The sequence below is a fragment of the Onychostoma macrolepis genome, chromosome 03 (assembly GCF_012432095.1).
Source record: "Onychostoma macrolepis isolate SWU-2019 chromosome 03, ASM1243209v1, whole genome shotgun sequence".
Classification (NCBI taxonomy): domain Eukaryota; kingdom Metazoa; phylum Chordata; class Actinopteri; order Cypriniformes; family Cyprinidae; genus Onychostoma; species Onychostoma macrolepis.
The window spans coordinates 25,380,177-25,402,656 of record NC_081157.1 but is presented as its reverse complement, the minus strand read 5'-3'; the positions used below and the strand labels follow the sequence as shown (position 1 = coordinate 25,402,656).

The following is a 22,480-nucleotide window of genomic DNA, read 5'->3' as shown; positions in this document are numbered from 1 at the left end:
TATATTTTTTATTAATTAATTTTAGTTTTTTTTAATTGTTTTATTTCATTGAATTAATATATTTATTTATTTGTTTTATTTTATTTTACTTTATTGTTTTATGTTATTCCATTTAGAAAGAAATTAATACTTATTGTGCACTAGAATACACAATAAAATGGAGACTGGAGATTTGAAAGTATACCCAATTCATACATTATTCATTTTAACTTTAGATTAGTGTAATAAAATTGCTTACCGACCTCGTCTGTGCAAAGCTATATCTAATTTTTCAACTTACTAAATCAACCTAGTAACTTACCAGAAAAGGGTGTGAAGTTATTATCCATGTCAAACTGTGATCTCAGCTCAAATAACACACATTTTCACACAAAAAGATGCATATTTATGCTTTTAACCGTTCTGCCCCATCAACCGTTGTGCATGCTTGTACAAACTTAGGGAAGAATTAAATGATTTTCTCTGATAATCAATAAAATGTCAATAGAGCTTAGCTTGTATTGAACATTTCTCCATAATGAAAACACATTCCTTTTCTCCTTAATATGTACACAACATATGTAATGGGTGCATGTATATATGGGCACATTTAGATATGTACATACATGTGAATGTGAGTTTAGATATATTTGTGCTTATGTATGAGTGTATTCAGATGTATAATGTGTGATGTGCATCTGATGGAAGTGTAATGTTGTTCGAGGAAATGTAAAAGAAAGAAAAGAAAACACATTCCATGGTAAGAAATCTGAGAATTAATATTTCTCCCATGTGTTTATTTTGCAGACCATGTGGTTTGTGAGGAAGAGTTTAAGTATGCCATGTTGGCCCTCAACTGTGTGTGTCCTGCCACCTCCACCCTGATCACCTTATTGATTCACTCCTCTAGAGGACAGTGAGTATAAATATCCCTCTCATATTCATTCATCCCTAGTAGCCAGACTTTTGACTACAGCATTTCATCTAGTCAGATTTTAGCTTATGAATTGTTAGTGACCAACCACATTTGTGTGCATTATCATCGGAAATATGCATTTTTGAGGGCAGTGTCACTAAAACATCCTCTGTCTGGTGTTAAAAATGCCGTGCAAAGGCAAAACCGTAACTTTGACTTTGGTCGAAAATGAGTTATAGATATTTTTGGGACATTCAAGACATCCTTTATAATTTACATAAGTATGAGTCAATTTAGTTGATTTTCCGAGAAAATAATGGGTCGTCTCAACCATACCAAGGCAGAACACCGTATAACACCAGTTACTGCTCTTTCACTTTGTTTGGAACGCTCAAATTGGGCTATGGCGTTCTGCGTGTCAAAATGAAGGTTTTTTTTTTTTACTGTCCATTAAAGTCTGCTGCATTTAAATTACGGTGTGTAGACAAACGAATTAGATAGATCGCGATCTACCAAACAGCTCCATATAACAAAGCACTGATTAGATACATTGGCAGCAATACGTAATTGTGAATAACCTTTGAAGATTTATTATTTTTTTTCCTTTTTATAATGCAGATTATTCACCAGGCTGGCTGTCACTTCTAGTTGCACGCATGTGGACTCGAATGCCGTGGCAGCGTAGCATGTGTAGCCTGCGTAGCATGATCAGTCATAAAATCCGTACTTGCAGTTCGCAATTAAATCCGTATCCTACCTTTTCTTGTAACCCGATAAAATCAATCCATGGCGATGAACGTCGTCGGAGATGTTTAATCCACAAGTACTCTGAGCATTATTCCTGCTCTCTGGCGTTCACATCAATCCACAAGTCGTTCTTTTAGGTTAGGCTATTTCATTCAAGTCAATATAAAAGCAATTATGCTGTCTAGCATTCTTTTATGTTACTGAGCATAGCAAATAAATTGGTTGCAAAACGGTATCCACTCACATGTTTAAATTTTAGTCGGCTTGTTACGGTCAAAAAAATAATAATTAATACAGTCACATTACTATATGCAATAGCCTATATAAGATAGCCCATGATCACTACATTTTAAACAGGTGTTAATGTAAAGATTTTGTAAATGGTGATCAGCAACCAAATATTGATAATGTGGAAGCTACTGCCTTTTGCCTTGATGTGACTTCTCAATTTTTGCAGACAATGCAAAGGCAGAGTACAGTAATTTCAAAATAGGGATAAAAATCAAGTTTGAGCTCACAATATTTTAATGTAGATAATTTTCATTACTAAAACATCTAATTGCCAAATTTCCAGTATCCTACCTGTAGTTCATTTGGCTGGACAAATAAAAAACTTTAAAGACATTTTTCTCAGTTTCACACTCTACCGAGTTACGGTCTTTTGCCTTTGTAGGGCAGAAAAGACGTGTGGCATTTATGATGTAGAATGGATGTGAATAGCATGCAAAACTCTTAACTGTCACCGTCCCCTCTGTGGGACGCCTACATTTACTTCACTATTTTACAATTAAATCCTAATCTAATCATGACAAACTATATATCGTTGGAAAGGTCTAAGACTCCTAAATAGGTATTTTACCACTTTTTCTGTTAAAAAATTATGTAGAAAAAGTAATAGATTAATTTATGACAAGAGTGGACCTGAAAAAATCTACATCATAACAGGAATTCTGACCTTTGTCACAGAAAGTCTTCTTAGTTGCCTTTTTCTCTATTACGTATTAGAAATCATAAGAAATTATATATCAGTTGAAAACTTAAAATCTCAAAATTCATCCTTTGAAACCCATTTTAAAATCAGACATTGTATTACCATGGAAATGGTACATCAAAATCATGTTACAAAATATTTTCATTCATGAATTATAAAAATTTAAGTTTGGATAGTGCACTATAATGTCTGTGTTCAAAACTGTGAGTGACAGTTAAGGGGTTAATGTCCACCCACTTTTTCAGCAATGCTTGTTCTGGAAGTTTTTTTTTTTTTTTTTTCGTTAGGGAATTTAAAATCAGTCTTTGTTAAAGCATTACAAGCCTTGGGTCAAACCAACCAGCTATGAGGTGGATCACAACATTACAAACTTTTAAAGTGTTTAAAAAAGATACAAGACTGTACTTAATGGTTTTAGTGAGGGAAAGAACTACAATCCCATGAAGCATTGCAAATGACAATCAAATTAAAAATGATGGTGAAATCTAAAACTATCCATTTAAAGTTGTTGATTATATCTTCAGAAACAATATGTTTTTAAGCTTATTGCGAGCCAGTGGGACAGACTCAAGTACTTCATTTTGAAGTGCTTCAAGCATAGTCCCTTTGGTGCAAATTACTCATGGTGACTCTGATTGGTGGGTGTTTTTGCACAGAACACCGGGTAATGTAGTTTTTCATCACAAATAAACATTGATTAAAAGGATAGTTCACCCAGAAAATTAAGATTGAACCCCTGATGTCACATGGACTATTTTAACGATGTCCTTACTACCTTTCTGGGCCTTAAATGTGTCAGTTGCATTGCTGTCTATGCAGGGTCAGAAAATTCTCGGATTTCATCCAAAATATTTGAATTTGTGTTCTGAAGATGAACAAAGGTCTTACAGGTTTGGAATGACATGAGGGTGAGTAATTAATGACAGAATTTTCATTTTTGGGTGAACTAATCCTTTAACAATATTATCGTTAAAAATCATTTTCCCTATGGAGGAAATGTATGATGCACTCTGTTTCACTTAGACGAGATGAAGGACAAATCTACAGAGTCCTCATTCGCTGAACCATCAGCATGTGTTTAACTGTTACATTTTTTATTATCAGAACAGCATCTTCAGAGGCCTTCAAGCAGCGAGCAGGCGCCTTCCAGCCCCTCAACAGGTCAGACCCACCGACTGTAAAATATTGACGCATACACATCGATACACACAGCGGCAAAGATCCCATAAACTGTGAATTTAACTCTGCGTCATGCGTCCTTGTTTCTTCACCTCCTCCATCTTAACACTCCTCCACTCCCTCTGGTTCTCACCTCCCCTTCATCTTCCCAGCCATTCGCAGGGATGTCAAAGACACATCAAGCGGTTTTTATTTTCTCTGCCCGTCTGTAAGAGACAGTGTTTTCCCAAGCTGAACCGCAAGCTGTGAATACGTGTGAAGGACATGTCAAAGAAATAGTTCACCCAAAATATTAAAATCTGTTGACATTTACTCACCCTCATATATGATTTCCTATATTTTATGGAGCACAATGGAAGAAATTTGGTATAATGTCCACGTTGCTCTTTTCTATACACTGTGAAGTGTCATGCAGGGAATTCTAGGAATGTTGATTTATGGTTTTTCACTGTAAATTATACAATGACTTGTTCTTTTTCACTTCCAAAAAAAAATGCAATTTTAACAGTAATTTACTGTAAAATTGCATTAAATCATGTAATTGCAGTTATTCACCATATTACGGAAACTTACCTATAACTAATTAACAGGTTCATACTGTAGCATTTTTACAGTGTACCACAAACCAGATGATTTATGATGTCAAGCGCCGAACTTCTAATTTGCTGTTTATTAATAATTAGTAAGGTAGTTGTTAAATAATTAATTAAATAATAATTAGTAGGGTAGTTGTTATAGTAAGGTAGTTGTTGTATGGGGTAGGATTATGGGATTTAAAATAAGGTCATGCAGAATAATTAATAATTATAATATAATAATTAATATGAGTTTTATAAGTACTAATAAACAGCAAATATGCTAGTAATATGCTTGCTAATAAGCAACTAAACTAAAGTGTTACCAAATTCTGTCATTATTTACTCACCATCATGTCGTTCCAAAACTGTATAACTGGCATTCATCTTTGAAACACAAATTTCAATATTTTTATTGAAGCAGTTTTTGAAGAGATTTTTGTTCCTCCACTGAAGGTCCTTTTATACCAAAATTTTAACACTTCAAAAAGTTCATAAAGACAGTGCAAAACTGATCCTTATGGGTTCCTTTTACCATATTTGATTAGCTCTATGTATGTCCATTGATCAATGTTTAAATGTGATTAAAAGCCTAAATTAAATCTGTTTGTCATGTAAAGCGATCATGTTTTTCAGAAAACTTGGGATTGAACCACTTGATTCATATTGATTACTTTTACAATTTCCTTATGAACTTTTTAAGCTTCAGTGTTTTTTTGTAATAGACTTTAAGTGAAAAGACAGAAACCTCTCAGGTTTCATAAAAAAATTATCCTCATTTGTGTTTCAAAGATGAACGAAAGTCTTAAGGGTTTGAAACGATGTGAGGCTGAGAGAATGATGGCAGAATTTTCAGTTTTGTGTGAACTATCCCTTAATTCTTTAGGAAAACATTTTCAAATGGTCATCCATCTCTATCTAGGGAAGGCGGTGCTGGCTCTGTCGACCAATGGCAGCGCACGTACCGGCGGTGTGCAGCCAATGAGGTCCACCACATCCGGCTGGAAGAGAGCAAGTTTTTTGGAGAATATCAGGGAAAGAGTTTCACTTTTGCCTCCTTTCATGCACATAAGAAGTAAGTCTGGATAAAGAAGATGCAGTGAATCACTATGTTTTCATGCCAGTGAACACACAGTAACACTGTTAACTGCTGTGGCAGATACGGCGTGTGTCTGATCGGGGTGCGCAGGATGGACACAGCCAACATCCTCTTGAACCCCGGACCCTGCCACATCATGGGAGCCTCCGACACCTGTTTCTACATCAACATCTCCAAGGAGGAGAACTCAGCCTTTGTTAGGGGCCACAGAGAGCCAGTCAGGGGCCCCGGGGGCGACTCCAGAGCAGTCCCGCAGACAATCTATCATGGCCTCACTCGACTACCAGTGCATAGCATTATAGCCAGCATGGGTTAGTCTGTAAACTCACATTTTCATTTCAGTTGTAAACCTTTGCCTGATGTATGTGTAATAAGAAAAACAGACAATTGAAATGTTAATTGTTATGAATTGTTAATTTATCATATAGATTATTGTGAATAACAATGTAATTGTCTGTTTTTCTTATTATACGTACACTTTAAAGTCAGCATGACATGGAAATTCATCCTGTCTGTTTTGTCTGCCTAAACTCTGCACCTTTTTTTACAAACAACTGCAAGCTAGCATTTAAACCTGCCTCTATCCAATTATCAACTAATGGACTGAACCAGGTCCCGCCCCACATTTATTTTTAATTTAATTTTTTAATTTTTTTATGTAATTTATTCACACTGAATCTGAAATCATACAGTAAAATGTATGATTTCCTTTAAGGTTTAAGAATAATAAAAAAATAATAAAGAAAATGGTAGTATATTTGGTTCATATAAGTCCAAGTCAATTATTATTATTATTATTATTTAAAGTTTAAGAATAATATATATATATATATATATATATATATATATATATATTATTATTATTATTATATATTTATTTGTTTTATTAATTTAAAAGTTTTAAATATTATTTGGTAGTATCTTTGGTTCAGTTAAATCCAAGTCATTCATTTATTATTATTATTATTATTATATTGAGAAATATGAATGTAATTCTATTCTTATTGAGTTTGATTGTGATCGTGGTTATCATAATAATGATCAGGGAATTATTTTCACTGTATGACTGTATAAAAACTTTTGATTAACAATCAAATTATTTATTTTTTCATAATTTCCATAAATACTATGTAATGCAGTAATGCAATTCAGTATCAGAAGAACACTGTAACTCTTGTTCTGTGAGATGGATGTAGACAGAAAAAGAGAAACACAGTTGTTAAATTCCCTGCAGAATTTCACTAGGGTTTTCTGCTGACAAAGTCCCATTTTAGTGCAATATCACCATCTAGTGAAAAGCACTGGAACTCTGCCGTATCTTGGACTTGAGTAGTTTGACTGAAGGTGCTGTAAGCGATTGGAGGCGATCTGCTGATTTATACCATTTTTTTTTAACCACACTCCCTTTCTCTAAAACTCTATCCTCCTGAGAAAGTTATTAGATTTTTATGAAATATTAAGACAGACTTTTTTTATTAATTCTGTGCTGATTAATAATGTACAATAAATGTGAAATGTGCAATAAGAAAGTTAATAAAGTCAGGTTTTGATTTCCTCTAAGTCACAAATGTCTTTGGTCCTCTAACAGGCACGGTAGCCATAGATCTGCAGGACTCCAGTGACAGCAGTCCAGAAGGCTCGGGCCCGCCAGTTCTGGGCAGCGGGAGTGTGAGTAGGAGTGGCTCCCGGACAGAAGTGGGCGGCTGTAACACTCTAGCGCTGCCCGCCACGAGTGGCTCAGGGGAAGAGAGGAGACACAGCATCGCCCCCGTCCTGGAGGTGGTTGATGGGGTGCACAGCGCTACATTTGACCTGCTAGGGGACCAATCGGAGGACGAGGGAGGAGAGGAAGGGAAGGAGGAAGAGGGGGGAGAGCAGAAAGGCCAGTGGTGGGGAGCACACTGCGAGTGAGTCTTAGGTCATGCAGGACCAGGTCCTGGTCTCTAGACCACATAAATGTGGTTTTGGTCTAGACCTCATTAGTCTCATGAAGCCATACGTTTGACTATTAGCATAAAGTCTGGTCCACTTTGCAGCTTATTTTGGCCAACCAGACAGGAATTTACTGTTTTTGTTATTTATAGTTTTATTTATAGATTATACAACAATCATCAGAATTTCAAAAGTAGAAAGTATTGATTATATTGCAGATACGCTACAGTTTGGAGTTTTTTTTAATGCTCACCAAGGCTAAATTGATTTGATCAAAACACAGTAAAAACAGAAATACCGTGAAATATTGGTAGTTTGAATAGCTGTTCTATAGTAATACATTTTAAATTTATTCCTGTGATGGCAGCACTGAATTTTCAGTGCTACCATTTAGAAGTTTTTTTTTTGTGTGTTTGTTTGTTTTGTTTTTTCAAGAAATTAATAGTTTTATTCAGTAAAGACACATTAAACTGATCAAAACTGACAGTAAAGACATTTATGATGTTACAAAACAACATTTAAAATAAATGCTGTTTTGCAGTTTCCACAAAAAATGTTTAAAAAAATGTGCAGCAAACGTCTCCAGGTGACGCATGTAACCGTGGTTCCCTTTCAGTCGGTCACTCCGAGTCACGTCGGATGACCGACGAATTGGGATCTCGCCAGAGAGACCAATCCACTTCGAGTGTAACTAAACGGGCCAATGGACATTGGCATGCGATCATTGCATCCAGCTGCTGCTGATCACAGCGTGAGTATAAGAGGCAGCGGGTGCACCACATTAATTCATCCTTTCGCTTCGGAGCTGAGCGGCGGTGAATTACTGCTGCTCTCCTTTCCTGCAAGTGAGAAGAGCGAGCGAGTGCGGGCGTTACAGCGCAGCAGTGGTGGTCGCGGTCTCACGGGAGAAAAAGATCGATTCCCGTGAAAGCAGTCACACTAGGAGTGTGTGGTGGCCAGCTCCCCTGCGTGCTTCAGCACTTAATAAAGAGCACATTTTCTCTAAAAGAGTAACACGGGTGATCGCGTCTTTTTAAAGATGTCTTATCACCCGTGCATTTCTGGGTGTGGTCGTTTCCTGGCGCCTCAGGACGGTCACGATCGCTGCCTCACGTGTCTGGGCATTCAGCACGCTGAGGAGGCTTTCGTGGATGGCTCATGTTCTTCTTGTGGGGACATGACCATCTCGGAGTTGCATAATAGACTCCGCTATGTCAAACATGGCGGAGTCCCTCTACCTCTGCCGCGATCCAGTGTTCGTTCCCGGAGCGGCGCTGGATCTGGTGGAGTCAGAGGTGATCTGAGGGTGACAGTGAGGGCTTCCCCAAGAGGAGTTACTCACCCCTCAAGCACTCCGCAGCCGGTGGAGCTGCCGAAGGAGCGCGCTGGGCCCTCTGCTGGACAGAGTGCACCACGCGTTTCCTTCGGTGCCCCCTCTGACGACCAGATGTCGATCGCTGCATCGGAGGGTGAGTCGCTCTCTGGGGATGACGACTCGGCTGCGTTGCCCCCTTCGGGTGTGGTAGCGTTGTCCGAGCCAGACCCAGAGATGACGGCTATGCTTTCCCGGGCCGCCGAGAATGTCCTTCGAGGCTGGACGAGTGGTTTCTCGGTGGGGGTCGCCCCCCTCCCGTGCCATTCTTTCCGGAAGTGCATGAGGAGCTTACAAGATCATGGAAGGCACCTTTTACTGCCCGAAACAAGTCTTGTGGCTCCTCCACTCTCACCACCCTCGATGGTGGGGCTGCTTTGGGGTATGCGGGCATCCCCTCGGTGGAGCGGTCTGTGGCCATGCAACTATGTCCAACAGCCGCTACCACTCTGCGGGGTGACCCGTGTCTCCCCTCGCGGGCCTGTAAGTATTCGTCAGGTCTAACTGGCAGTGCTTATAGAGCCTGTGGGGAGGCGGCTTCTGCCCTTCACGCCATGGCGTTACTGCAGGTCCACCAGGCCAAAGACCTGCACGAGGGTGGTCACGACCTGGCGGTTCTACATGAGCTGCGTGCTGCGACGGACCTCGCGCTTCGAGCGACGAAGGTGACCGCACAGTCTCTGGGTCGTGCGATGTCCACGTTAGTGGTCCGGGAGCGCCATCTCTGGCTGTGTCTTGCTGACATGAAGGAGCAGGAGAAGGTACAGTTCTTGAATGCTCCCGTGTCGCAAGACCGGCCTTTTCGGCGACGCTGTCGAGAGCTTTGCCCAGCAGTTCTCGGCAGCCCAGAAGCAGACTGAGGCGATCAAACACATCATGTGCCGGAGGAAACCTGCTGCTTCCACTCCGGCTGCAGCCCCTCAGCCTGCCTGTCGCCGTGGGTGCCCCCCTGCGGCTGCCTCCGCTTCCGCGCAGCCGCAGCAGCCTTCCACCAGGCAGCACCGTGGAGCCGGTCGCAGGCAGGACGCCCAGCCCGTCCAGGCCCCCGCCAAACCTGGCGGCAAGCGCAAGTACAAGAGGCCCTGAGACGGGCGACCCAGTGATGGAGGAGACTGCTCGTCGGGAGATGGTGGCCGCACCGCTCCCTCCCCCGGAGGAGGGCCGGGTGGAGAATCTTTTGTTTTGTTTGGTTTTTGGTACCCAAAACATCAATAAAAGAGCGGTTTCCTCAATTTCTGGGTCTCAAGAGGAGGAGAGTGGTGAACCGTGCATCACGGGATCACTTCCCTCCTCCTCTCTCGCCAGCAGGCAGCAGTGGGTTGCCCAAGAGCACCCCTCCTGCCCATTCGTGGAACCAGGTAAGGGCGGTAGCACTCGAGTCCCCGCTTCAAGTCGTCACACGCCAGGCTGTCACAAGTTTCAAGCCGGGTTCCTGTGTTTCCTCCCTCACGAGGAGGAATCAGGTGAGTGTTACACTGCACACCCAGACCCCGCCCCCCGCCGTCACAGGCCAAGCCGTCACAGGTTCTGGGCCGGGTCCCTGTGTTCCACCTCGCTGCCCCACCGCGGGTATGTCGGTGGCCCCATTGGTCCCGCTGGTACGGTCTCTCGGAGCCTGGCTAGCGCTCCCCAGTCCGTCTCGGTGGCTCCTGCGGACCATCAGACTCGGCTACGCGATTCAGTTCGCCCGGCGTCCCCCCAAGTTCGGGGGCATCCAGTTCACTTCAGTCAAGGCCGTCGATGCCCCTGTCTTGCGTGCGGAAATTGCAGTCCTGCTGGCGAAGGACGCGATAGAGCCGGTCCCTCCAGCCGATATGAGGTCGGGGTTTTACAGCCCTTACTTCATTGTGCCCAAGAAAAGTGGTGGGTTACGACCGATCTTGGATCTGCGAGTTTTGAACCGTGCACTTCACAAGATGCCGTTCAAGATGTTGACGCAGAAACGCATTTTTGGGTGCGTCCGTTCCCTAGATTGGTTTGCAGCGATCGACCTGAAGGAAGCGTACTTTCATGTCTCAATTCTCCCGCGACACAGGCCATTCCTGCGATTCGCGTTCGAGGGTCGGGCATATCAGTACAAGGTCCTGCCCTTCGGGCTGTCCCTTTCGCCTCGCGTCTTCACCAAAGTCACAAAGTCCCTTGTTCCCCTGAGAGAACGGGGTGTGCGCATCCTCAACTACCTCGACGACTGGCTCATACTTGCACAGTCTCAAGAGCAGTTGTGCGCACACAGGGACCTGGTGCTCAGGCACCTCTGCCAATTGGGTCTTCGGGTCAACTGGGAAAAGAGCAAACTCGTGCCAACGCAGAGGATCTCTTTTCTCGGCATGGAGTTGGATTCGGTCAACCAGACAGCACGCCTCACCCAGGAACGTGCTCAGTCGGTGCTGAACTGCCTCAAGACTTTATCAGGCAGGACGGCGGTCCCACTGAAACTCTTTCAGAGGCTCCTGGGGCATATGGCTGCAGCTGCGGCGACAGTTCCGCTCGGTCTGCTCCATATGAGACCGCTTCAGCACTGGCTCCATGGCCGAGTCCAGAGGTGGGCGTGGAAACGCGGTACTCACCGGGTTCAGATTACACCGGCCTGCCGCAAAACCTTCAGCCCGTGGACAGATCCCTCGTTCCTTCGGGCAGGAGTGCCCTTGGAGCAGGTATCCAGGCATGCTGTGGTATTCACGGATGCCTCGGCCACCGGCTGGGGAGCCACGTACAAAGGGCACGCAGTGTCTGGGGTGTGGACGGGCCCCCAACTGCGTTGGCATATCAATTGCCTCGAGTTGCTGGCAGTACGCCTTGCCTTGAGCCGCCTCAGAGGGCGTCTTCGGGGGAAGGACGTTCTGGTCCGTACGGACAACACTGCGACCGTTGCATATATCAACCGGCAAGGCGGTTTACGCTCCCGTCGCATGTCGCAACTCACCTGCCACCTCCTCCTCTGGAGTCAGAAGTATCTGAGGTCCCGTCGTGCCATCCACATCCCAGGAGTGTTCAATCAGGCAGCCGACGAGCTGTCTCGAGCAGCACTTCCTGGGGAGTGGAGACTCCATCCCCAGGCAGTCCAGCTGATTTGGAGTCGGTTCGGAGTTGCTCAGGTAGACCTGTTTGCATCTCCAGAAACCACCCACTTCCAGTGGTTCTACTCCCTGTCCGAGGCAACGCTCGGCACGGATGCACTGGCACACAGCTGGCCCCAGGGCCTGCGCAAATATGCGTTCCCCCCAGTGAGCCTGCTAGCACAGACACTGTGCAAGATCAGGGAGGACGAGGAGCAGGTCTTGTTAGTGGCTCCATATTGGCCCAACAGGACCTGGTTCCCGGAACTCATGCTCCTCGCGACAGCCCCTCCCTGGCCGATTCCTCTGAGGAAGGATCTGCTTTCTCAGAGACGGGGCACCCTCGTCCAGACTTGTGGAATCTCCATGTGTGGTCCCTGGACGGGACGCGAGGTTCTAGGTGATCTGCCCCAGGAGGTAGCTCTCACTATCGCTTCAGCACGAGCACCGTCCACAAGACGGGCCTATGCGCTGAAGTGGAACCTGTTCGTCGAATGGTGTTCCTCTCACCGTGAGGACCCCCGGAGATGCTCGATCAGAGCCGTGCTTTCCTTTTTGCAACAAGGGTTGGAGCGTAGGCTGTCCCCCTCCACCCTTAAGGTTTATGTTGCTGCTATTTCCGCTCACCACGACCCCATAGAGGGGAGGTCGGTGGGGAAGCACGATCTGGTTGTCAGGTTTCTTAGGGGGGCCAGGAGGTTAAACCCTCCTAGGCCTCCCTCCCTACCCTCTTGGGATTTGGCATTGGTGCTAAGAGCCCTACAAACTGCCCCCTTCGAACCTTTGCGGTCGGTCGAGTTTCTCTCTATGAAAAGCCTACTCCTGACTGCGTTGGCCTCGATCAAGAGGGTGGGGGACCTGCAGGCATTTTCGGTCGACGAATCGTGCCTTGAGTTTGGGCCGGCTGACTCCAGTGCAACACTGAGGCCCCGGCCCGGCTATGTGCCCAAGGTTCCTACCACTCCCTTCAGGGACCAGGTAGTGAACCTGCAAGCGCTGCCCCTGGAGGAGGCAGACCCAGCCCTAGCTTTGCTCTTTCCTGTACGCGCACTGCGACAGTATGTGGATAGAACTCAGAGCTTCAGGACCTCAGAACAGCTCTTTGTCTGTTACGAGGCTGTCTCCAAGCAGAGGATGGCCCACTGGATAGTGGATGCCATCACCTTGGCCTATGAAGCACAAGGTGTGCCCTGCCCGCTCAAGTTGCGTGCTCACTCCACTAGGGATGTCGCATCATCCTGGGCACTGGCTAGTGGTGCCTCGCTAGCAGACATCTGTAGAGCTGCGGGTTGGGCGACTCCTAACACGTTCGCTAGGTTTTATAGCCTACGTGTCGAACCGGTTTCCTCCTGTGTTCTCACCTCAAACGGGTAGTGGCACTGAGAGGCCTGGCTCAGAGTCGGCTTGCGGCGTTCTTACGCCTAATTCTCCAGAGAGTTCCTTAACCGAAAGGGAACGTCTCGGTTACGTATGTAACCCTCGTTCCCTGAAGAAGGGAACGGAGACATCACGTCCCGTCGCCACGGTCGCTGTACCACCGCTGAGCGGCCAGGTCACCGGCTCGGCTCCTCAGCGAAAGCATGAATTAATGTGGTGCACCCGCTGCCTCTTATACTCACGCTGTGATCAGCGGCAGCTGGATGCAATGATCGCATGCCAATGTCCATTGGCTCGTTTAGTTACACTCGAAGTGGATTGGTCTCTCTGGCGAGATCCCAATTCGTCGGTCATCTGACGTGACATCTCCGTTCCCTTCTTCAGGGAACGAGGGTTACATACGTAACCGAGACGTTCCTCGAGGGAACGAGACGCTGCGTCCGAAAACTATGGGAACGCCTTCAGCGTGACCGGCTCTGATTCTTATGTGTAATCAGTCCAATAGATGGGCAAGACGTCACGGGCGGGTGACGTAATGACCAGGAAGCTTTAAAAGTACGTGCGGTGAAACCGGCGTCAGCTTCTAGCAATGAAGCAAGCTCTGGCAGGGATGCCGGAAGTATGGCTTTGAGACGCCGCGTCTCGTTCCCTCGAGGAACCACGGTTACATGCATAACCTGGAGATGTTCCTCTTCAGGAACACGAGCTGCGTCCGACCTTTATCATGCGAAGCGGATTTACACCTCGAGGAGAACCCCTTGGACTTGAGCCACCACTGTAGGGGTCTCATATACAGCAGGCCAAAAGGTATCACGTTGGGCGCAGCTGCCATCAGACCCAACAACTTCTGGAACTGTTTGACAGTGAGTGACCGGCCTTCCCTGACTCTCGCGACTGCAGTGAGGATCGACTCGATATGAGCAGGAGACAGCTGTGCCTACATCGTGGTCGAATCCCACACCACGCCCAGATAAGTGATCCTCTGTAATGGAGAAAGTACACTTTTCTTGGCGTTTAGTCTTAACCCCCGCTTTTTCATATGAGCGAGAACGACATCTCGATGCCGAACCGCCATCTGCTCTGATTGGGCAAAAATCAACCAATTGTCGATGTAGTTGAGTATACGGATGCCCTGGAGTCGCAATGGAGCCAGAGCAGCATCCACACACTTCGTGAAAGTACGGGGTGATAGTGCTAGGCCGAAGGAAAGAATCCGATATTGGTAAGCTTCGCCCCTGAAAGCAAACCTCAGGAACTTCCTGTGAGTGGGAAGGATGGAGACATGGAAGTATGCGTCTTTTAGATCTGTCGTGACAAACCAGTCCTCGGACCTGATGTACCAGCTGTAGAACCTGGTTTCTCTGTTGCGAGGAGGGACCACCTCAATGGCCTCCTTCCTCAAGAGAGTGTTTACCTCTTGTTCTAATACCAGAGCCTGCTCGGTGTCCACCAGTGTGGGAAAGACCCCGCTGAATGGCGGTGGCAGAGAGCCGAATTGGATATGATAGCCTTTTTCTACCGTCTGCAGGACCCAACGAGATACATTTGGCAGTAGTTTCCACGCTGCTAAATAATCTACTAAGGGAACCAGCCTCTCAAGACTGGTCTCTGGTGTGCTTTGAGCTGCTAGCTCGGTGCCCTGTATCGGTGGACCGGCAGGAGACAACCAAACTAACTGCTGTAGAGACTCCTGAAGGGGTGGCGAGCATCTCAGCTCCGCTATGTTTCTGGGCGGAAGGCAGTGAGATATATGCTCGCTGGAGACCACTGCAGCCTGGAACTCTGGCAGGGTTAGCAAACTGATCTCCTGAGGGCTCTGAGGAGAGATCAACACCGTGTAATGCGATGCAACCCGCTCTTCCCCAGTAGGGGCCGCCCTCAGCAGTCCTGACCCCTGGTTGTCAGGGCCGCTTCGTCGAGGGCTTCCTCGAGGGCTTCCTCGAGTGCAGCACGACCCTCAGGTCGGGCCTTGTCCTAGAAGCCCCCGGTTTAGAGAGCTGCTGATCTCGGTCCCGTTGCGGGGGAGCACGAGAGGCGACGCTCACTTTCTGAACCTCCCTGTATGAGGAGCTGGTACATGGCTGGGACTGTCCCCAGAGCTAGAGAACGGTGAGGGAGAAACAGCTGTAACGCCGTGCCTTTTTACGAGCCTCCTGGTATCTGTCGACGACGGAATTGACGGCATCGCCGTACAGACCAGAAGGCGCATGCGGGGCGTCCATGAGGAAGACTCACGGTCTTTCAACCATAAATGCCTCTCCGCCGCCACCAGAGCTGCCATGGACCGCCCAATGGCACAGGCGGTCTCCTTTGTAGTGCGGAGAGATAGATCAGCGGTTCTCCTAAGTTCTGAAATATCACCTGTTTTGATATCTTCGCCTTCATCTAGCTCTTTAAGCAGGTCGGCTTGGTTCACCTACAACACTGCCATCGTGTTCAGACACGCACCAGTCTGACCTGCTGCCGTGTACCCCTTGCCCACCAGCGCTGATGTTGTTCTTAGAGGCTTGGAGGGCAAGACTGGAGCCTTTGGAGACGATGCCATGTCGGGGGACAGATAGTTGGCAAGTGTCTGCTCTACCCGGGGCATCGCTCTATAAGCAACCCCGCCACATTGCCATAATAATTAGAGGCGGGGACAAATACACGGGCCGAGAATGGTTTCCCCCATGATCTCGACACCTCGGTCTGGAGATCGGGGAAGAATGGCAGGCTCCGGCGTGGAGGTGGCGGCTTTGTTTGCAGAAACCGCTCATCTAATTTACTTTTCTGCGGTTCAGCCTGTTTCTCGGTGGGCCAATCGATGTTTAACTTAGCTACCGCATGAGTGGGCGACTGAGAGGGCGACACTCCGATGCTCTCCACATCAACCTCCTCGGAGGAAGATAGGCGGAGCATCGAGCCCGCTTCCCGGGGAGAAGTAACCGCAGAACGGGCTTCCGATCCCAGAGAGCGGGCAGATCTGGCAGGTGAGGAAGAAGATAGGGACTCGCCCGTCTCCATTCCCTCCACCAGATCCATCTGCGAACCCCACGAGAGCAGCTGCCACTCTGCCTCGGCGAAAGTGGGGCCAGCACCGCGGGGAACGCTGGTTTTTTGACAATCAACAGTAAATAAGACTTCCAGAACATAAAATGCGACTGACACACACACAGAACTTCGCTGAATGACAGAAAGCTGACACCGGTTTCACCGCACATGCTTTTAAAGCTTCCTGGTCATTACGTCACCCGTCCGTGACGTCTCGCCCATCTACTGGACTGATTACACATACGATTCAGAGCCGGTCACGCTGAAGGCATAGCGCTTTCGGATGCAGCTCGAGTTCCTGAAGAGGAATCGCATATTAGAATGATTTCTGAAGGAACATGTGGCATTGAAGACTGGAGTAATGATGCTGAAAATTCAGCTTTGCATCACAGGAATAAAATACATTTTAAATCATATTACAATAGAAAACAGTTATTTTAAATTCTAATAATATTTTACAATTTACTGTTTATACTGTGTTTAAAATAAATGCAACATTGGTGAGCATAAGACACTTCTTTCAAAAACATAAAACAATTGTACTGACCCCAAACTTTTGAATGATAGTGCAGATGTTTGTCTGAGACAGCTGTTTATTTCTCACACAGATGGGTCAAAGGCTACCCGCTAAATTCTCCATACATCGGCAGCTCTCCTGCCCTCTGCCATCTCCTGCAGGAGAAAATGCCATTTTGCTGTCTGCGCTTGGATAAGGTGAATGTCAGCCTCTCTTCAAATCTTTTATATGTATGACAGTTCACAGAAACTCACCAGCTACACCCTCACAGCACAACATCCTAACAGCAGATTGTCTTCTCAGGCTTGCCATCATATGCCCTACGAGGACGCTCGCTCATACGGCTTTAAAAACAAACTGATTATCGTGTCCGCAGAAAGCGCTGGAAACGGCCTCTATAACTTCATCGTTCCGCTGCGGGCATATTACCGGCCCAGGAAGGAGCTCAACCCCATCGTTTTGCTACTGGAGAATGTGTGAGTGTTCTAAAAACAGAAACATTAAGAAAGAGTAGAGCCTTTAGATATTATCCACCCTTTGCTTTGTATTTATTATGACACATAATCATCGGTTCTCCTGTAAAAGAAAACTAATATGGGGAGATTCATTGTCATATAATGCAATCAAATGTAATAAAACTCTGAGTCATCTTGTTTTTTCCTAATTGGATGTACACTGGGGAGCAGCTGCAGGCTGGATTTCATTATTTAGATGCCCTGGAGCAGGGCGAAGCGGTGTGATTTTTATAGACATTGGGTCAGTTTCTTAAAATACTTGGAAAGAGACAACTGAGACCTTGCTAATTCATTTTGCATGCTTTTGTCAAGGAATCACCTCAGATTCTCCATGTCTCTTTCTGTGCTGTTTGCTAGACCTGAGGCAGACTTTCTGGAGGCCATCTGCTGGTTCCCTATGGTTTTCTACACAGTGGGCTCCATTGACAAGTAAGAGAAGCTTTGCTTGAAGCTTATATGAAGGTGTTCACATGTATGTATTATACAACATTTAGTTCTGGTGATTGAGTTTGAGTGGTCTCAATAGTGGCTGAGTGGCTGATAAACAGTCCAACAGCAGTGGGAGATTTTTATTGTTTGTATCAGTCCATTTTCTTTGTTTGTTCCAGACAGACAGTCAGTCGGTACATTAGTGAGGGTTTTTTTCAGTGACACGTTCTGTAGGTTACATCAGTAACCATCAGTAGGTGGTGACAAGTGTCTTTATGAGTGAGTCATTAAATCATTCATTCGGCTGATTTGTTCAAACACACTGATCCATTCAGAAACGTAGGGTTAATGAATGGCTTCTGAAGCAAAGCAATGCATTAAGAACAATATCCATATTTAAAAATTTGTAAACCGTAATCTCTAGCTTCCGCTAACTGTTGTACTTGTACTCAACCAAGGACCAGCTCAAACCAGCTGCAATACATAGCTAACCAGCATATGCTGGTTTTTCCAACAGGGTGGGCAAGCTTATTTCACAATGTTAGATTGAATGATCTGAAAAAGCCCCTAAAAACACCCACCCATAGACTCTCCCCTCAAAGAAATCAGTAAAAGTGGTCAAAATCGGACAAAAGAGACAAGATTAAAACAACAAGTGTAATGGAATGTCTCCCTCATCTACTTGTGATCCGATCAACCAAAATGCATTTTAATACCAACTTACCAAGTGTAAACAGGGCCTTAAGAAAAAAGATTAAGGAGCAAGGGTTAAGGAAAGGTATGAATTTGGAAACCAGTCATTATTTCTTACCTCTAGGAAAACTTTCACAAAGTAATGTTACAGGCATGAAGTATTGTCAAAATATTAGTTTTTGTTCATTAGTTCAATGCTTGCTTCAGTTCTGTTAACTGTAGTTTAAGTGTCTCTGTCTGTTTCATTTTACTGATCCCTCAACACTGTGTGTGCAGTCTGGATAGTCTTCTGCGTTGTGGTGTGACGTTTGCTGACACCATGGTTGTGGTGGACAAAGAGAGCTCCATGATCGCTGAAGAGGATTACATGGCTGATGCCAAGACCATTGTTAATGTTCAGACACTCTTCAGGTAGGTCCTTCCACATGTATGTCATTCAGCTTGAGGCATTTGGGGACTTGAAACTCTCTTCTCACTGTTTCTCAAAGGCTTTTTCCAGCTCTCAGTATCATAACTGAACTCACACACCCGGCCAACATGCGCTTCATGCAGTTCAAAGTGAAAGACCACTATTCTCTAGCTCTCTCCAAACTGGAAAAAGTGAGACATGAATGCAATACAATATAAAACACATTTATGTTTTCTAAACAGACTAAAATAATTTGATATCTCATCTTTTGCTCTATTTGTGCTGTAGAAAGAGAGAGAGAGAGGCTCTAACCTGGTGTTCATGTTCAGATTACCGTTTGCAGCTGGGAAGGTGTTTAGTGTCAGTATGTTAGACACGCTGCTGTATCAGGTAACTATAATGCAGGTGATCCACACATGACTAAACTACAGTTTTTCTCTGTCTTGCATTATGTAAATACATAGTGAATTTCATATAAATACTATAGACCATATGCTTTCACACATACTTTGTCTCTGGCCAAATACAAAGATTTGTACCTAAACCTACCGTACTGAGAGTTAGTAGACATGTTGTTGCAAATTAATGAGAATTAGTTACCATGTAGTTAACATGTAGTTACAAAGGTACTTATAGTTAGTAGAATGTCTAAAGTGGACTATCAAAGTAAAGTGTAACCATATGGTATATACGTGCCTGTATATATATATATATATATATATATATATATATACACATATATATTAGCGCTGTCAAAATTAGCGCGTTAATGCAGGCGATTAATTTTTTCAGTTTAACGCGTTAAAATTGTTTAACGCCGTTAACGCAAGGGCGGAAACCAGCGCGCTGCAGCCTTCATCAATTTATGTCAAAGCGCGAAATAAACTATGTGCATGCAATTTCGTGGTCAGTTAAGGCATGAAGTTACCAAAAAGACAGTTAAAGCTACCTTAAATATGTTATATATGAGTTACATTAAGAACATGTCTCTGAAATGGTTTTCAAAACTGTCCTGGAGCATCCCAGCATTGTCTCCCTCATCTAACACACTCGATTCAACTCGTCAGCTCATTAGAAGAGACTGAAATGGGTCCGACCTGAAATGGGTCAGAAAAGGTAGAGTTGAGAGAAAATACAATGCGTGTCAGATCCGCGTCAAGTTCAGCAGCGGCAGCTCTTAAAGAAACAGAAGCCAAAACAACCCAATGTCCAGCTACTGTGATGTCTGTTCATCAAGAATAAAATAAAAAATAGGAAATCAATAACTTTTATATATGTAAGTGTTTATCTGTATTTAGTTTAGAATTTAGTGTTTGATAACTTTATTCAATTTCTGTATATTTCTGCTGAGGGGGACAGGTAGCCTAGCTAAATATAAGATTTATTATAATGGGTTTATGTGAAGATTGTTTTAAGTTCACTTAAATTAGAAGTTATTTTTAAAGTCTAATAAATGTTAAAATGTATAGCTCTTAATTATAATGTAATGTTTAATGGCTATAGTCAATGGCTAAATATTAGGGGAAATTCTTTTTTTATAGGGAAATCAGTATTACTTGGTATTAGTGATACTGGCCTCCAATCATAAAAAAATTAAATTAAAAATTAAAAATATGTTGTTTGCCCATTAATTTGAAGATTGAATGTGAAATTATTGCAATATAAAAGTGTATTTAAAAACTTTAATGTTAGGTAGTATTAATTTCAGAAAAAAATGTGCATTTAATTCGTTAATTTTTTTTAATCGATTGACAGCACTAATATATATATATATATATACATTATTACAAATACTCCTGTGAGCAGCTTTTCCAATGAATGAGTTAAAAAGTGTTGGAGTTCTGTCTCAAGCTCATGAGTCAGTGGGTTTAAATCAATCTGAAGGGATGCTTCCTCAAATCATTAAGGAAATGTAATCATGAAATTTAATTATATTCCTTACCATTCTCATCACTTATACTCAACAAAAGCTATTGAACACTGTTCCTCACATAACTTTTTCACATCTATTAAATATGGAATCTACCCTGGCCTACGTCTAGAGAGTCTACTGAAATATTCACAGAATGACTGAAATACTAGCAGAGTCATTAGTGTCTGATTTCATCTTTTGTGTGTGTTGCAGTCCTTTGTGAAGGACTACATGATCTCCATCACCAGACTGCTGCTAGGTCTCGACTCCATGCCTGGATCTGGCTTCCTGTGTGCTGTGAGTGCAATCACTCAATCCATAACGAGACTGCATATGGACAATTATGCCCATAATGATGGTGGTCATAATGAAATTGAGGACATTGATGATGATGATATTGCCCTGGTGTCCCTTGTAGATGAAGATCACAGAGGAGGATTTGTGGATTCGCACTTATGGCCGTCTCTACCAGAAGCTGTGCTCGTCGACAGGAGACATTCCCATCGGCATCTACCGCACTGAAGCGCATAAACTGCCCGTCTCAGAGGTACCTGCTTGTGCGTCTTTCTGTCATTTTTTGTTATCAATGCATTGCGATGGAGAAATGAGTCCACCGTGTGGTTGTCTCAGTCTCAGGTGTCCATCACGGTGGAGGACTACGAGGATACGCGCGAACCACGCGAGCCCCTGCTCTGCCGCTCCGGTCTTCACCGTAACTCCACGTCGTCCGAGCCTCCCTCCTCCTCATCATCACAGGCCATGGACCACCCGCTCCTGAGGAGGAAGAGCATGCAGTGGGCACGGCGGTTGAGTCGTAAAGGTGGGCGGAGCTCCAGCGGGGCCAAGGGAATGGGGAGCGCCGCCGAGCGCATCAGCCAGCAGAGACTCAACCTGTTCCGCCGCTCCGAGAGACAGGAGCTCAACGCTTTGGTCCGCACACGCATGAAGCACCTGGGGCTCTCGCCATCTGGATTTAGTGAGTGTGCACACCGCTGGGTGATATTCTGTAGCTAAAAATATAATTGCATATCTAATATCTATGTAAATCTAACAGCGTTATAGCTGAATAGATTCAATGTCTAATGAAAGTTGTAAAAATTTGATAAAATTTTTTTTTTAAATGATACAAATCTGAAATGTTTTCCACACTGTTCTCTAGATAACACAAGGAATAACACATTTAATCAGTTTTGTTTACACTACCATTTAAAAGTTTGGGGTCCGTAAATTAAAAAAAAAAATGTAAAGAAATTATTGCTTTCATTCTGTGAGGATGCATTAACCCCTTAACTGTCACTCACAGTTTTGAACAGAGACATTATAGTGCACTATCCAAACTTAAATTTTTATAATTCATGAATGAAAATATTTTGTAACATGATTTTAATGTACTATTTCCATGGTAATGCAATGTCTGATTTTAAAATGGGTTTCAAAGGATGAATTTTGAAATTTTAAGTTTTCTACTGATAAATAATTTCTTCTGATTTCTAATTTGTGATAGAGAAAAAGGCAACTAAGAAGACTTTCTTTGACAAAGGTCAGAATTCCTGTTATGATGTAGTTTTTTTTTTCAGGTGCACTCTTGTCATAAATTAATCTATTACTTTTCCTACATAATTTTTTAACAGAAAAAGTGGTAAAATACCTATTTAGGAGTCTTAGACCTTTCCAACGATATATAGTTTGTCATGATTAGATTAGGATTTAATTGTAAAATAGTGAAGTAAACCTAGGCGTGACAGTTAAGAG

At 44.3% G+C, this 22,480-nt stretch overlaps 1 protein-coding gene across 2 annotated transcripts in view; it reads left to right on the top strand.

The window, feature by feature from the left end:
- The window catches only part of LOC131537996 (potassium channel subfamily T member 2), a 109,304-nt gene that overhangs the window by 76,857 nt on the left and 9,967 nt on the right, over nt 1–22,480 (top strand). The window contains exons 15-29 of one of the 2 annotated variants that reach the window (XM_058771777.1): nt 787–895; nt 3,738–3,794; nt 5,310–5,462; nt 5,547–5,797; nt 7,075–7,393; nt 16,862–16,967; nt 17,074–17,246; nt 17,643–17,714; nt 18,684–18,818; nt 18,896–19,007; nt 19,105–19,206; nt 20,942–21,025; nt 21,147–21,275; nt 21,359–21,704; nt 22,233–22,268. In XM_058771777.1, coding sequence (XP_058627760.1) covers nt 787–895; nt 3,738–3,794; nt 5,310–5,462; nt 5,547–5,797; nt 7,075–7,393; nt 16,862–16,967; nt 17,074–17,246; nt 17,643–17,714; nt 18,684–18,818; nt 18,896–19,007; nt 19,105–19,206; nt 20,942–21,025; nt 21,147–21,275; nt 21,359–21,704; nt 22,233–22,268 — 2,184 coding nt within the window. The remainder of the gene's footprint in view (nt 1–786; nt 896–3,737; nt 3,795–5,309; nt 5,463–5,546; nt 5,798–7,074; nt 7,394–16,861; nt 16,968–17,073; nt 17,247–17,642; nt 17,715–18,683; nt 18,819–18,895; nt 19,008–19,104; nt 19,207–20,941; nt 21,026–21,146; nt 21,276–21,358; nt 21,705–22,232; nt 22,269–22,480) is intronic. The other variant, XM_058771778.1, reaches the window with a different exon arrangement.